The sequence below is a fragment of the Siphateles boraxobius genome, unplaced genomic scaffold (genome assembly GCF_051911475.1).
Source record: "Siphateles boraxobius isolate OS27281-9 unplaced genomic scaffold, OSU_SipBor_1 103, whole genome shotgun sequence".
Classification (NCBI taxonomy): domain Eukaryota; kingdom Metazoa; phylum Chordata; class Actinopteri; order Cypriniformes; family Leuciscidae; genus Siphateles; species Siphateles boraxobius.
This window is the reverse complement of record NW_027508704.1, coordinates 136,815-153,857: the sequence shown is the minus strand read 5'-3', so window position 1 is coordinate 153,857 and position 17,043 is coordinate 136,815. Positions and strand designations below refer to the sequence as shown.

General features: G+C 40.0%; 1 protein-coding gene across 1 annotated transcript in view; it reads left to right on the top strand.

Annotated features, from left to right (window-relative positions):
- The window catches only part of dnah9 (dynein, axonemal, heavy chain 9), a 135,342-nt gene that overhangs the window by 18,475 nt on the left and 99,824 nt on the right, over positions 1-17,043 (top strand). The window contains exons 6-25 of the mRNA XM_077245650.1: positions 721-954; positions 1,572-1,739; positions 1,815-1,931; positions 2,465-2,615; positions 2,709-2,823; positions 2,922-2,990; positions 5,234-5,360; positions 5,453-5,708; positions 6,532-6,773; positions 6,880-7,015; positions 7,135-7,331; positions 8,083-8,507; positions 9,539-9,755; positions 10,909-11,075; positions 11,759-12,629; positions 12,990-13,120; positions 14,127-14,253; positions 14,513-14,665; positions 15,215-15,340; positions 16,212-16,451. Of these exons, the coding sequence (XP_077101765.1) occupies positions 721-954; positions 1,572-1,739; positions 1,815-1,931; positions 2,465-2,615; positions 2,709-2,823; positions 2,922-2,990; positions 5,234-5,360; positions 5,453-5,708; positions 6,532-6,773; positions 6,880-7,015; positions 7,135-7,331; positions 8,083-8,507; positions 9,539-9,755; positions 10,909-11,075; positions 11,759-12,629; positions 12,990-13,120; positions 14,127-14,253; positions 14,513-14,665; positions 15,215-15,340; positions 16,212-16,451 (4,269 nt within the window). The remainder of the gene's footprint in view (positions 1-720; positions 955-1,571; positions 1,740-1,814; positions 1,932-2,464; positions 2,616-2,708; positions 2,824-2,921; positions 2,991-5,233; positions 5,361-5,452; positions 5,709-6,531; positions 6,774-6,879; positions 7,016-7,134; positions 7,332-8,082; positions 8,508-9,538; positions 9,756-10,908; positions 11,076-11,758; positions 12,630-12,989; positions 13,121-14,126; positions 14,254-14,512; positions 14,666-15,214; positions 15,341-16,211; positions 16,452-17,043) is intronic.

Sequence of the window (17,043 nt, the reverse complement as noted above, 5' to 3'; positions counted from 1 at the left end):
AACTTAATAGCATAAAAAATGATGACGCATGCTTTTGAAAAAGACATGACAATGGAATATTTTTTGGGGGTGAATTATTCCTTTTTCTTTTCCATTCCTAAAGATCCTGTTTAGGGTAGTTTGGGTCAGCTGTTCAGCAATGAGATAAAGCTTTACTGGTAACACTTTACAGTAAGGTTTGTTTGTTATCATTAATTAACTACATTAGTTAACGAGAACAAACTGAAAAATATTTCTCAAGCATTAATCTTACAGTAGTTCACTTCAAATTTAACATTTACTAATATTATTAAAACCACGAATATGTTAATATTATTTAATAGAGGAGCAGCCAGTTGCATTAAACACTTTGACTAGTCTTACAAGTTAATCATCTATTTTTTTTTCTTTAAGTATGGTCATAACTTTTTTATGTCAGTTACTTAAAACCGTAGATTAGTCTAATTTAAACTGAAAAATAAGACTGATTACTCCTTGGCAAACTGCTAGTTATTTAAACTAGTTCTTAACACATAGTAGTGACTAAGTTTATGCAACTGGCCACTGAGCTAAAATGAACTAACAATGAACAGTTGTGTTTTTATAACCAATGTTAACATAGATGTATTATGTAGAATACAATGTATTGCTCATTGTTAGTTAATTTTAGTTGGAGCATGAACTAATGGGACGTTATTGTAAAGTGTCAGCGCTTCACTAACTCAGAGTGTTGTTTGTCAGGCCCGGAGTTTCCTGAACCCAGAAGACGTCCTGAAAGGAGACGTGCAGGAGAGCCTCCAGCGAGTGCAGACTACTGTAGATGTGCTGACATACTTCAGGAACACATACGAGGAGCGAAGGGCCAACCTGAGTCAGTACCAGAGGCCCGAGAACACGGTTCTGCCCTGGGATTTCTCCCCACTCTTGGTGTTTGTTGGGCTGGAGCACTTCATGAAGAGACTGAGAGCGATCGAAGTAAGCAGACACTTTTTCATGTACTTGCATGTTCACATACAGTCAAACCAAACATTATTCTGACACCAGATATCATTTTTGAAATTTATTTACTAGTGTGTGCAGGACACTATAGTTCATTTATGTTAGTGAGGAGAGCAAAATAAAGTAAACTGTGACATATATTATACCCAAATATTCTTCATACGGCGACTACCAGTAACATTTATACAAATTTGGGACCGAAAATGATTCGGACACTTTGAGCTGATCATGTTATGCTGAAGTGTTTTTTCTTTAATTGCTAATGCACCTTTTTGTTATTATCTAATTGTGTAGTTAAATTTAACAGCTGACAGATATTCAACATAATTCATGTGTGAGAGTCTAACAGAAGGACGGACAAAACCTGTGAAATATCAACTGATTTAATAACTCTGAGGTCTGCTCATATTACATTACCATTTTCTAAACTATAGTGAATAAACTGTGATAATGTGAGAAACGTTGGGCCCTAAACCTGAAACTATACAGGTGTTCTGGGTAACTAAGGTATATGGAATAATGTGGGGAAAAAAGTGGTGTTATATGAAAACAATGTTGCCTGTTTTTTATTTTTTTTCATTTTCACTGTCTAGACTCTCCTGCTGACTGTAGTGGACATGATGAAGCTGGAGAAGGTCGAGTTTGGAGGGATTCAAGGAAAGTCTCTCTGCCATAAAGTCCAGCACTTACATAAATCCTTCTTGGAGAAATACAAGACTTTCTCAGAGAAGCCGTATGACTGCCTTGATGTTTGTAATTTGGTAAGTGGGCAACTTCTGCAACAGAAGCACAGATGACAGGTTGACGTTCCTTGATTAAAGGCTGCTTGTTTGTAGGAGTTTGAAGCAGATTTAATGAAGCTCCAGCTCACTGTGGACAGTTCTGACCAGCAACTGGGTGCAATCTTTGGACACGCTTTTGATGATGTTTCTGGACTGGAGGAAGCTTTCAAGGTGGGCAACACTTTCTGTTAGTGTAAAAATACAATAATGTGGTGAAACCGTTTTTTGATGTGGAGCTGAACTCATGCTCCTTGGGACATTATACATATACAGTTTCAGAGATTTGTTCCGTATTTAATGAGTTATAGATGATCTTCAGAACATGCCTGTGGTTTCGGAAAAAGCGTCTGCTAAATGACTAAATGTAAATGTAAATGTAGATACCTGCACATGATCAAGTCCCAATCAGGAACGCAGCCTGTATTTTAAGACTGGAATGCACACAAATCTCCACAGACTCAAGATCTTTAACAGAGCTCAGTTTGAACCCTGCAGGAGAAGAAAACACACTTTAGGGTCTTTCTTATTTTAGCAGAATATTCCACCCTGCAACATGTTTTCTTTACTAGCATATTTGAGTTTTGCAGTTGATAGTGCAATGAACCATAACAATAAAAACTATGTCTTTGGTGGAAAGCATTTGTGTTTATTGTTTTTCCAATAAAAAAATGACAACACAGTTTCATAGAGTCTCTGCTTGGCAGGTTTTGTTCATGTTTGGCAGACTGTTGGAACGACCCCTGATAGCAGCCGATGCTCAGACTAGATATCCCAGGCTGATCAAAATGTTTGACGAGGAACTGGAATGTTGCAAGACGATCTTCAAAAATCAGATGCAGAAAGAGGAAACCCAGGGTTCGGTCTTCATCTTCATTATCGACAAGTAACATCGTTGGGGTGTTTGTTAATATCTTATCTTGTGTTTTTAACTGTTTATTGGTCTTCCAGGTTACTCTCCTGTCTTCAAGAACATGCCTGTGGTTTCTGGAGGACTGAGATTTGTCCAACAAATGCAGGAACGCATACAAAGCCCTTACAATAACTTCAGATTCATCAACTACCCGTAAATATCTTATGCTTTGTGTTTTTTTGAGAAGGCTTGATTGGGAATCGCCCAACAGTTTGTTTTCTTCATTAAACATCTTCTTTGTGTTATGACAGGTGTCTGGAGTCTGTGGATGGAAAGGAGGTGATCGAGAAATACGATGAGCTGATGCAGCAATTCAAACGGTCAGTCTATATTATATACACAAGGGAAACCCAAGTGCCATTTATACACAGGGGGCTAACAAGACACACACAGAACATGACTATATATAGCAACAGTTATATAACACGATAACAACAGTTATTTTTCATATAATTTGTTTGTTGGTGTTTGTCTGTGCTTTGAGAATTGTCCTTATAATGTGTCTTTTATACATTTTTAGGGATTGTTTTGTTTGTTCTATTGAAGGCTCAGCTAAACAGGCCAATAAGAGACTACTATTATTCCTTTAAATTACAAATGCCACATTAAGACAATTACAAATGTATAAAACCGATGAGAGATCAGATAAAACCATGGACTCTTGTTCAGTGGTCCCCGCTGGGGGCGATCGCAATGAGTCCGCATGATTCATGAGTTCACAGAGGTCATCGACCCCCAGCGGTGTACCATTGGTATTTCGAAACGTTTCGAAACAGTTATGATGTAACAAGGCCTCGTTTACTGAAATCACATGACTTTGGCAGTTTGATACACGGATTGAACCACTGATTCGAAACAAAAGATGTGTAAAGGTTTCGAAGCTTCGTAAAGCAGGGTTTCGAAAACGCCCATACGTTTACATAAATATTTTGAATGTCTGTTTCTGTCCAATTAAATCCCTAGTATCTTAAATCCCTGTTACTAATCTTGTTTATTCTCATTGTGTGTCCCAGTTTATACTCTAAACCCAGATGAACAATTTTTATTTATCCAATATATACACCACTATGATCCACCTTTGTTAAAATAAATGGGCCTTTTTATTGAAGGACCTATATATTCTCTGCTGCAAGCGTGAGCATCACGTATAAGTAGAAGATATGCTGGTATTGCTGAGGGACCTTCAGGCTCTACATGGAATAAACAAATAAACATGATTTATTTGCTCATTTAAGGCGCTAGTGTCTGTAGATTATTACTTCAGGGTCTCATTTTCTCCAATTATGCGCAATGCTTCCATAGCAAGGCATGAACAATGGTTTTGTATAGCGTAGCTAACGCAGGAACGCTCGCGACTGCCCACAGAGAGTCACATGACCGTCTGTATGTGTAACCAAGGACTTGTATTCATGTGTGTGTTTTGCATGCAGTTTCCCTTCATATGAGAAACTAATTATGCATTTCCCAAGGAGCCAGATCTGCGTTCTCTCCAGTCAAAATTAAGCCCCCTCGTTAGATGATGGTAATCACTGCTGTTGCGTAAACACAATTTAGCCGGAGATGTTATTGGTATCTCTTGTCATAATATCTTAACACTGAGATGTATGACTTGTGTGAAGAAAAGAGATATTTGATATCGTGGACCGCAGCTCTGCTGCTGTAATAAGACGATCAACACCACACCAATCGCACAGAAATCCAATAAAGGCCAGAGTGTACAGTCTCTCACAATTGGCCTATAAAGAGATTACTGTAACAGTACAGGGAGCCGACGTGCGTTCGTGATGAATGCCGAGCTTTAGTCAGAACCAGCAGTTCAATCATTCTCACGCACATGCAGTCCTACTTAGATAAGGATGCCATGCTGGAGGAGTGTAATGTGTACATAATATGTTCAAGATTGAGATTTGAATACTTAAGAATTTGCCTGTTCAAAGCTGTGGTGTGTTCACAGGGATCCAGGTCTATCCCATTCCCATTCCCTCGACGGTCCTTTGAATAAATATACCTCAACAACATTATCTAATAATTTACTCAGCCAAAAGAAGATGTTTGAGAAAATGTCCGAGCTGCTCTTTTCCAGACAGCGAAGGTTTATACTGATTTATGCTGTCCAGCTCCAGCAAGGAAAACAATGCATCAAAATGCATTTGTGCAATATATGCATATAAAAGTGGTCTATATATGGCTTTATATTCCGAGCCCTCTCAACATCCTCTGAAGTTCATGCCATTATTTACTGATTACATTTCCCTCCAACGCAGCTGTAAAATCTAATTTGCGATTGTATTTGATGCAAAAATGCCGTCTTTAGAAACGTTGTGCAATGCTTGACGTCTGAGATTTGAGAGATACTGTAGAGGAAGAAAATACCAGCTTAAATTCAGATTTGTGTAGCTTTATTTAAGATATTGCACACAAGTTGCATGAATGACTTGTCATCTTTTGAATAAAGCACCACCAGCGTTTGATGTATGAAGAGCAGCTATTCATTGAAATCCTTAATTTTGCCATACATAAAACAAATGTCAGTAATTGTCTTGCTGATTTGTTTTCCCCCCAGATACTCCTCTAAACTGTATGACATCTGGACTAGCTCTGTGGCCGAGAAGTCACAGTTTAATCTCCAGAAGCCGCTGATATCCCGAGAGCACCGCACAAGACTCATCTCCGTCAACTTCAGCCCGCAGGTCTCTTCATACATGCTTGTGCTCAGTATGTTAATATTGTTATCCATGGGTTCAGTTCCAGCAGTGAATGTGAGTGTTGTCTGGTCCTGTAGCTGGTGTCGGTTCTGCGGGAGGTGAAGTACCTGAAGGCCAGACAGGCTGAAGCCATCCCAGATATGGCTGATGACATCTATTCCAAAAGGGAGTTGCTGTGGCAGTATGTGGCCAATCTGGAGCTCACAACCAGCTGGTACAACAAAGTGATGAGCAAAGTGTTAGAGGTGGAGATGCCACTGATCCAGAGCCAGCTGACAGACATCGATGCCCAGCTCCAAGAAGCGGAGAAGAGCCTCTGCTGGACAAGCCAAGGTAGAGCTATTCAATGTAGACTAGTAGATCTACAGATCATCTCTGCCTAAACACCAGCTTCCTTCAGTCCAAACTAAGGCAACACTAATTTCAGTGATATCTGGCAGGTAATAGGAACATTTCCCATAAAATATTTCAGACAAATCAATGTCTTATTATGGTAACACTTTACAATAAGGTTCATAATGCATTAACTAACATTAAATAACATCGAGCAATACATTTGTTACAGTATTTATTATTTTTTGTTACTGTTAGTTAATAAAAAACAGCTGTTCATTGTTTGTTCATGTTAGTTCACAGTGTAGTAACTAAAGTTAACAAATACAACCTTTGATTTTTATAACGTTTTAGTAAATGTTGAAATTAATATGAACTAAGATTAATAAATGCTGAAGAAGTATTGTTCATTCTTAGTTCATGTTACCTAAGGTACCTAATTGTAAAGTGTTACCTTATTACCACAGAGCCCTGATCACAAAAATTTTATCAGTTTGTGTTTTTATTTTATGATTGAGGTTTATTATATTATATTTAGTATTCTTATTTTTTTATATGCTCAAAAATAAAGCCTGTGTTTAAGTCTGGTCTCCTAATCAATCTTTTTTTGTACTTTGTTAAAGGAATAATTCACTGTCATGTTCCAAACCCACACGAGCACAAAAGCAGATGTTTAGCAGAATGTTCATGCTGCTCTTTACAAATGAACACACCACATATTACCTTTGCAAATGTCCATATTGTCAGGTTTGAAATGACATGATAATCCACTCGTTTGATTTAGAATACTCTAACTAAAAAGTCTACCTTTCCAATGTGTTAGGAATCTGGGAGTACATCCAGGACAAACGTGAGATGGTACATGACCTGGAGCAACGGCTACAGAGGACTAAGGACAATGTAGAGGAGATCCAGTCTATCATGAAGAGCTGGACTACGCCAGTGTTTGAAAGGAAGGAGGGGAAGAAAGATACTCTCTTAAACCTGGATGATAAGACCGAGCGTCTGGAGAGAACTTACAACCACATCCGAGCCTCCGGAGCCAAGATCCATCTGTTACTGAAAGTATGCTGTGACACAAGCCAGTGGGAATCCCGTCAAATGACAACTGACAAAATGACGCATGTTAAAGGAGCAATTCAACATTTCTTTTGTTTTTCTTTTGTTTCAGGACAATTTGTCACTCTTTAAAGCAGACCCGTCATCTGCACAGTGGAGGATTTATGTGGAATACATTGATGAAATGCTCATCGATGGTTTCTTCGATGCTATTGAGAGCTCCCTCAAGTTCTTCATGGAAAACACAGGTGTGCTTTCTAATTATTTTTTAAGCCTCAATAAAAGTAATTTTAGAGGTTTCCCTAGACGTTCCCACCACTGCAGATTGATTGTTCCTCACTAAAGCGCCCCCCACCCCCTGATACAGACCCGAAGGCTGGCTTCGACCCTCTCTTCGAGGCCCAGCTGTGTCTGCAGGCTCCGGAGATCGTATTCCGCCCGTCTCTGGAGTCTGATGCTTCAGACGGCTTCCCTCATCTGGTGGAGAGCCTCATCAATGATGTCTTCAGGATCTCCACGCTTGTGCCACGATTATCTGAGCACATTGGTTTCCCACACTATCAGGTGCTGATGCCAAACAGATCACTTCATCCGGGTTTAGCTGTGAATAAACTCAAAGATCCTTTATTGCCGCCTTTGAAGTCATCATGAAAGGTGTCTAATCCATTTTACGTGATAAGGTTGGAGAGGAAGTGTTAAAAAGTAAGAAGGGGTCTATGATGTCAGCTGAAAATTAGTAATTTCAAAGGCAGATCAAGTCATTCCCGGGAAACAAAAATATATTCAAAAATGTTTTGCTACTATTTGTTACCATTAAGTTAAGTTAGTTTTCAATAAGTTATGAAAATGCTATTTCTGAATGTTTTATAAATATTCCAAATGTCCAGTTTTAAAACATTAGAGAAACATTTCATTGTATCATTCTTTTGAATGTTCTCTGACAGTTCTGAAACAAGTAGCAGCATTTAAAAAACGTTAGACGAACATCCAACTAAAACGTTTCAGAAAAATGTTCCACGAATGATCTATAAAGGATGTGTTTGTGCTAACATTTAGAGAACATTATTATAACTCTGAAAAAACGTGCTATAACATTTCTGGAAGAATGCTTGTTCATAACTTTGAGAGAAGCTTGCCACAACGTTAGCTAGAGTTCTGAGAACGATCCCTATATTCTGGTTTTGAAGAGATTATAAAGAACAAACTTTTTGTTATCTGACTTGTGTACGATGAAACCAGAAACGTGTATTTAAACAAGAGCAGTTTTCATGTTTTTTACAATCGTAATATATTGACAGTGGTCTTGTTCCTTCAGGTTGATATGGAGGACATGGTGGATTTGGCGGGAATGAGGCAAATTGTTATGGAGCGTGTGAAGAAAATCATGGGAAAGTGCCTTGAGTACCGTAACACCCTGGAACGCTACGCCTACCTGTACGTGGATGACCGAGCGGAGTTCATGCAGCAGTTCCTGCTGTACGGGCACATCCTCACGAGTGACGAGATCGAGGCCCACGCCGAGCACGGCGTCCCAGAAGCCCCACCGACGCTCGAGTGCTTCCGCCAGCAGGTCGACTCGTACGAGCGCTTGTACGAAGAAGTGCAGCGACTGCAGCCCATACATGTGTTCGAGGGGTGGATGAGGGTGGACGCTCGTGCCTTTAAATCTGCCCTGCTCAACGTCATCAAGAAGTGGAGCTTGATGTTCAAACAGCATCTTATTGATCATGTAACTAACAGGTAAAATCACTGAGTAGCTAATTCCACGACACATATGCTAATCAGAGGCAATTGAAGGTGCAAAATGCTCTGCCTGATTCGTACAAGGTGCTTAAAGTGCTTGAATTTGACGTTTTGAAATTTAAGTTTTGGAAAACCCTTGAAAACACCCATATTTCTGAAAAGGTGCTTGAATTATTGAAAGACAGGCTATTTTAGAAAATAGTGTTTAATTTTATTTATAAAACAATCTTTTCACACCCATCTGATATTGATATAGAGTCATTTAGCATAGCTATGAGCGTGATATTGCTCATTTAATTATTCAAGTCCATTATACAAGCCCGTAGGCAGGGGGTGTTCGGGTGGTTCGCACGAACCTCTCTTCACTGCCAAAGGTCCAGAATTTAAGTCGTTTTTTTTTTCATGTGATTATTGTCATCGTTTTAATCAATGCTTGTGACAAATATTCTGGGTTGCTGTTTCAAATTAATATGATTATTGTAGCTGGACGTGTGTGTGTGTGTGTGTGTGTGCCGCGTGTGCAGTTCAGAGAGAGTTCTCAAGAATGCAGTTGCCTAAATATTTTACGTGCATCAAAAAGCGTGCTCGTTAACCAGCAGACAAGCTAATCCAGCACAAATTAGTGCATAAAAGTCAACAAAATGAAGTATTTGAACCTCATAATTAAATACAAAAGGAGGAGAAAAACTGCAAAAAGGTCCACTTTTTGAAAAAAAGATCCCCCCCTCTCAATAGGCTGGCTACGGACCTGCTATACAGCTTTCATTCTTCAGATCAATATATATTCAAGGGAGAAAAAATCAGTTTGAATTTGGAAAGCGATATCTTTGTCACAGTGTCCTTTCAATAGTTAAAGTTACCGCAGTCATTGCATGTGCTGCACTTTATTTGTACCATTTTGTTGTATTCTTTTTTTATTGAAAGAAAGAATAGTAGTGCTTGAAAAGTCTTTGAAAGTTTTGGAATTTCATTTTCCAGTCTCTTTACGAACCCTGTTTTAATCTACGTGCCGCACGTGTGCTTTTTAGTCTGTCTGACCTGGAAGAGTTCATCAGAGTGACTGAGACTGGTTTTGGAAAGAAGGTGAAGGACTATGACGGTCTGAAGGAGATCATGGGTTTCCTGATGGGGGTGAAAGACCGGCAGAGCGCTACAGACGAGATGTTCGAGCCTCTGCAACACACCATCGATCTGCTGAAGACTTATGAACAAGAACTCCCAGATGTAGTTTACAAGCAGCTAGAGGTAAGTGTCTCCATAAAATATTGATAGTGTGGCCTCTGAGGGAAAGTTTCACTGAACGCTGATAGATAAAGCCGTTAAATTGCTTAATTGCGACTTAGCACTCCTAGAATTTAGAATGACGATCTTGAAACTTTATTAGCAGTAACTGTTCTATAAACTGATGTTCTGCGGGTAGATACTGAATGTAAAGTATTACTTGGACGGCTGTGAAAAAGGCCAGCTTAAACAAGCATGCATTTCCATGATGGTTCCGGGCCGGATTCATGAAAAACTTAAGCATATTTTTCAAGAAAAATTCTAAAAACTTTTTTTGAAAAAAACTAAAGTTCTTAAATATTCTCTTAAGGCAAGACAGGTGCATAGGGTAAAATAATTAACTAATAGATATCACCATACTTCACTAGTTGATTGATTACATTAATAATTGCAAACATTTTTTGTATTACTAAATTTTTCTGAAATGTTTTTAAAATATGCAAATGAGGCGTTATCTAATTAAATATGCACTAAATTGCTTACAATCTCTAGAACAAAAATCTGAACATTGGATAAAGTCAGGTTCAAAATTCTTGTTTATTTTTTATATATTAGAGTCTATAAAGGTTTTTACAGAAGGGATTTTGGATGTCTCTATATATCAGTGCACAAATCAGAAAATACTGTCAACAGCCAAGATCATTTTTATTATAATATTTATTTAGGAATAAAATGTTGTATGAAAGCAGGACAATTATATATGAACAAAACCTTCAGAATATAGATGAGAATAAAACTGTAAAGTTTGGTATATGTAAGTGTTTTTGAAGTGGAGATTTATGGCTCTTGTAGGAGGAAAAACTCTTTTTGAGAAAACGGCCTTTAAAGATAATATACTATAATTCAAATCTACAGATGCACATAGATAAAGTGCTCTAAAAGTTACAGTTAAAAGTGTATTTTTGATGTTTTCTTTACACTAGTATGAAAAAAAAAACATTTTATGAAAAGCCAAAAAGCCCACATTCTCAAAGTTGACAGATGCCTAAAAAAACACAGTTTTTGCCTGTAGTGTCTCGCCCTAATACGCTAGTGGCTAACATCGTATGCTAGAGGTTATAATCATATATGCTGGTGTTTTCAGCATGGCATTGATCTGTGTGTGTTTGATGGACAGATGCTGCCAGAGAAGTGGACCAACATAAAGAAGCAGGCTGTGGGGGTGAAGCAGCACGTCGCCCCGCTGCAGGCTAGCGAGGTGGCGAACTTACGCAGGAAATGTGCCTCGTTTGACGTGGAGCAATACACCTTCAGGGAGCAGTTCCGCAAGAACGACTTCTTCAGGTACAGCTCATGTATACGAAGAGTCTCTGAGAATGAGAATGGTTTCAAAGCAGCTTCATAGTAATAAACAGGAAAATTACAGAATCAATGATGCAAACTTCATCAAAAATGAGACAAATTCAAATTGTAAAGCAGCTCTACAGAAGACGACAGTGTGTTCAATGTGGTTTTAGTTCAGACCGATAGAAGTGTGAAATCCATAGACTGTAAAAAATATGTGCGTAGTGTGTGTGAGGTCACCCATAGGTTTCTAAAGAGCGTTTTGAAACCCAAAGTGGGCGGAGCCGACCGTATAAACGAAAATGTGCTAAAAGGCGGATTAGCTGAGGTGACGGCTAGTAGTGACATCAGCGGCAATCCACCTGTCACTCAAGTGGCCACGCCCTTAATTATGCTGAACTTTAAGGCTTAACATAGTTTAAACGGATGAGTTATAAAAAAATTCACCCCCTCACAGTTTTAATGAAGGGCAAAATTAGGTATATAGACCAAAACCACTTTTTGCACCAGACTGTAAACATGTTTTTTTCTGCTGTAAAGTTGGGCATTTTAACATGGGGGTCTATGGGATTGACTCTCTTTTGCCTCTAGTGGCCAGTCGATGAACTGCAGTTTAAGTCACTTCCGTGTTGGATTCAAGAGAGGTTGCAGCTTGCTGAAATCTGGTCTCCATTTGTTTTCAGATTTGACTGTGTGAATCCACATGAGATGCTGGACGCCGCACACGAACAAATCCAGGAGATGGATACTATGATGGCTGGGCTCATTGAGTCAGCTAATCTCTTCGAAGTGAACATATCAGACTATAAACAGCTAAAGCAGTGCCGAAAAGAGCTGCCCATCCTCAAGGAGCTGTGGGATCTGGTGCGGGTGGTCCAGTCGTGTCTGGACGCCTGGCAGACGACGCCCTGGAGGCAGATCAACGTGGATGACATGGAGATGGAGTGCAAGCGCTTCTCCAAAGAGCTGCGAGCGCTGGACAAAGAGGCTCGCTCGTGGGACGCCTTCACTGGACTCGACGGCACCGTGAAGAACATGCTGATCTCGCTGAGAGCCGTCGCAGAGCTCCAGAACCCGGCCATCCGACCGCGCCACTGGCTCCAGCTAATGAACGCCACCGGGGTCCACTTCACCATGGACCAGGACACCACGCTAGCCGACCTGCTGCGCCTCAACCTGCACCACTTCGAGGACGAGGTGCGGGGCATCGTGGACCGGGCCGTGAAGGAGATGGGCATGGAGAAGGTGCTCGGTGAGCTGGACGCCACCTGGACCAGCATGGCCTTCGACTTTGAGCCTCACCCACGCACTGAGATTCCTCTGCTGAGGTCCAACGAAGAGCTCATTGAGACGCTGGAGGACAACCAGGTGCAGCTGCAGAACCTCATGACATCCAAGTACATCGCGTTCTTCTTGGAGGAAGTTTCCACGTGGCAGAGGAAGCTCTCGGTGACCGACTCCGTGATCTCCATCTGGTTTGAAGTGCAGAGGACTTGGTCTCACCTGGAGAGCATCTTTATCGGATCGGACGACATTCGCTCTCAGCTACCCCAGGTCGGTTTTGCTGATGTGTTTCTATCATTATTCATTCTTTCTGTACTGAAAACTTATCTTGCCCTTGAATAGCCACCAAACACACATGTAAAAACAGCCGGAATACTAAAGAAGGAAATGTGAAACAGGCTTTAAATGAGAAAGATTTGAGTAGCATCTTGTCCTGCCCTCTGGCACTCTATTCATAGATCTAGATGAGAGATGGAAATGCTTTTGGCCGAAAACATTTGTATAATTACTGCTGGGCTCCCACGGCCAGAGACACAGATGTTCTTCAGGATGTCAGAGGGTTTTTTGAGGTTTTTCCTAATGGCAAACTAAGTTGTCTTGACTCTTTCTCACTCATGAATGTCTCCACAGGATTCCAAACGCTTTGACGGTATCGATATTGATTTTAAAGAGCTGGCACTGGATGCCAGAAAAACACCCAACGTTGTGGAGGCCACCAATAAACCCGGGCTCTACATCAAACTAGAGGACATGCAGAGCAGGTTTGAGCAGCTTCTAAAGTCAGAGGAATAGATGACTCAAACATCTGTCATCTTCATTTGTTCCAGCTACACATATTCTTTTCTTTCCTACATAAAAAAGAGATATTAGGCAGAATGCTTGACCAGCTCTTTTCCTTAAAACAAAAGTTGATGATGACTTAACACCAAGGACAATAACTATAACGATAAACGGAAACTATAACTTTAAAGTTCAAATAATCGCTCTTAAGGCCTGCCCACACCAAAGACTATAACTATAAAGGTTTAAAGATCATTCTAATTCTTTGGAAATAGTGGAGTCCATAATTATAATGATAAAGACTAAGAGGAACGATATCGTTGGAATCACTTTCAGAGCGATGAACAATAAAACATTGACAGCCAATCAGAATCCACCCTGCTTTAAGAGCAACATTAAACAGACGACAAAACTTTAGCGTGCTTATAATAAACAGAACATTATAATAAACAGATGTAGATGCTAATATAATTTTAGTGGTAACACTTTACAATAAGATTCATTAGTTATTAGTCATTAGTATGTTAACTAATGAACCTTATTGTAAAGTGTTACCATTATAGTTATAGTTATTGTTCCTCGTTGTAGACACTAATATAGTTATTGTTTGTTGATGTGGGTGGGTCTTTAAACTGCCAAGCATTAGACAGGCCAAATAAAGCATCATGAATCTACAGTAAAGTTGTTCATAACACCTGTACTCTATATTACACTTATTCTGAAGCCATACCATACATTTGTCTTTACACTGACAATTCTCACAAATATCATCAAACTCATGATCAATTAAAAATGGCACATTTGAACACCTTGATGGCATTTATTTCTAGTGTATCATGTGACTGACTGTGTAAACTATTCCTTTAAGGAACCTCATTGAGGAAGTCCTCATTGAGGAAAGCACACCGTGTCCCATGATGCTTTGCGTTAAGCTGCTGATTATCTCTCAGATAGAGAGAGTGAGAGTCATTGCCTCTGTTCTTGCAGATTGTCTCTGTGTGAAAAAGCCCTGGCTGAGTATCTGGACACAAAACGCTTGGCCTTTCCACGCTTCTACTTCATCTCCTCAGCCGACCTGCTCGACATCCTGTCCAGTGGCACTGACCCGCACCAGGTACACAACAGTGGCCTAGCATATGACCGTCCGTATCATGTGACATATGCTTGTGCTTAAATGTTGCAGCACTAAGGGTAAGGTTTGCTTATGGCTCAGCTGCATTTATTTGCCTTTTGCACACACTAGATGGCAGTGTTGATTCCTGCTTCCCAAATAGTCTTGAAGGCAAATTGCAAGTTTCCATATGTCACATTAGGACAGACTTCGACTGAAATAGCAGCTGTGCAGTTGTGAAGCCTTACGTTTTCTCCCTCAGGTTCAGAAACATCTTTCAAAGTTGTTTGACAATATGGCGAGGTTGAAGTTTGAGGAGGACGGCGACGGCAAACTCACCAAGACGGGGCTGGGCATGTTCAGCAAGGAGGACGAGTACGTTCCCTTCAGTCAGCCCTGCGACTGCACAGGCCAGGTACAGCACACCTCACCCACAATGCACCAGCAATTATCAGGAGGGCAATTAGAGGAGTGTGTTTACAGAGACAGACACACTCTGCAGCGTACTGTTCACTAAAGGCATTTTAGGGCTGACGTGACATACAGGCACGAATGACACCTCAAATCTTGAGGAGAGGTGTGCTGTTACTCTTCTTAGTGACTAACAATAAATCAGCTGAAATAATCCCATAGATTTAACCTGGGTCCAGAATATCAGAGATGGGCTCTTTTGACCCAGAAACCTCTAGCACTTTCCATAGGGAAACACTTTCTTCAGAAAATGTATAAATGTAGTTATGTTAGGAGGATGTGCTGTTATAATGCTGTGGTTTACGCCACTATCTAATCCTGCTCCTGAAGTTGTGTATTCTTGTGGAGTTTTGCTCCAGCGCTCCTCAAACATCTGTTTATGGATTAGACAGATGTATACATATTTGTAGTGGAACTAATTTACAGTATTAGGCTGCTGACAAGCTTCTCCTGGCACTGGAGTGGTTTAATGCATGGAGCTGTGTTTGTTCAGGTGGAAGTGTGGCTGAACCGTGTTCTGGACTCCATGCGTGACACTGTGCGTCACGAGATGACCGAGGCCGTCGCAACCTATACAGAGAAGCCCAGGGAACAGTGGCTGTTCGACTACCCGGCACAGGTATTTCACTCATTATCACCTATGAATCTGACATCCCTGAACGAGACAATATTTATGTGGAAATAGAATTGCTGCATAGAATTAAGATATTGAGAGATATTTTTGGCAGCATTACTATATACGAGCCAGAGGATATGTCTGCATGTGCTTACAGAATGAAGGCTGTGTTCGCAATTAGCCTATTAGCAACGGGGCAACAGTGGATATACCATGATTGTTCATTTTATATAGTAGGTGCAAACATCTGAGACTGAAAATGGGATTCAAAGTCTCATTTAAACCTGTGGATAAAAACTGCTGGGATTTGAAGAATGTTATGACAAAAATGTTATGACAGAAGAAATTCTTCTGGTAACTAATTGAATTAGCATATTTGTGACATTGACAATTACCTTGTACCTTCGCATAATATACTGGTACACATGCGTTTTCTTTCTCAACTGTTTACGTTCACTTAAGACATGTTTACTAGGATATTCGCCTAGACAGATATTTTGAAATAATTTTGTCTGTATTTGTCCGTTCATGCACTAATAGTATTTCAATTTGCAAGGCTTAAAACATGTGCGACTGATAAAGTTTTGTGACGATTCAGTTCCGCATGTATATTTTTATATATTGCATCAATACATTATATCATCATTCATCTTTTTTTTTCTTACATCTTGAATACATGTGTGTGCATCTTACATTTTATTACTTTTTACTTGGACACAAGTACGCCATTGACCCACATATTGTACCAAACACAAAGACATCCTGACATCAGTGTGAAACTTTTCACTCATTGTTGTGCTGATAATATAGTTTGTAATAAAACCAACTGTAATAATCAGCACAATGCTAAACAGACAGTCATGTATTTCCACAGGTGGCTCTCACCTGCACTCAGATCTGGTGGTCCACTGATGTAGGTATTGCGTTCTCCAGCCTGGAGCAGAGATATGAGAACGCAATGAAGGAACACTATAAAAAGCAAGTGAGTCAGTTAAACACCCTCATCACCATGCTGATTGGCCAGCTCACTCCTGGAGACCGGCAGAAAGTCATGACCATCTGCACCATTGACGTCCATGCGAGAGACGTGGTGGACAAAATCATTGTGCAGAAGGTACAGCTATTTGTCTCCATATCATCTGCCCATATCAAGTGTTATTTTCTTCAGATTTCTGCAGATGAGTTGAGCCCACACACGCATTAGGGGTCTCATAAGAGAATATTCAATTCTGCCTCTATTCACACAATTTGCCAGCTTAATGAAAGTCTCGATGTGCTCTCATGTGATTTACTCATATTTTGGTCTCACTTGAATGCCTACGGTTCTGTAGAATAGAAGTCAGATTGGCTTGAGGCCTTTTCGCATGATTGGCATCAGGGTTTTAGTGCCGCTTTGACCTCTGCATTGCAGAAAAGAGCATTTTAGGCGATTGCTCAAAAGCTAGAAAGCAGGATAAGAGCACATTAAACTGTGAAGACTTGTATTTGAGCTTAGAACTGAAAAAACAACTTGTGCTGAACGCTTATAAATAAGGTATTGTATTTTTCTTCATGAAACGTGATTTTATTTCTGTAAACATTTGATCTGAGTTCTAAAACTAAACAGTAATAATGAATTTTCTCTCCTGATATTGTGAAGGGACATTCCTAAACACTACTAGAATCTGAATTTATTCCAAACGCATTGCATACGTCATGTGAATCAG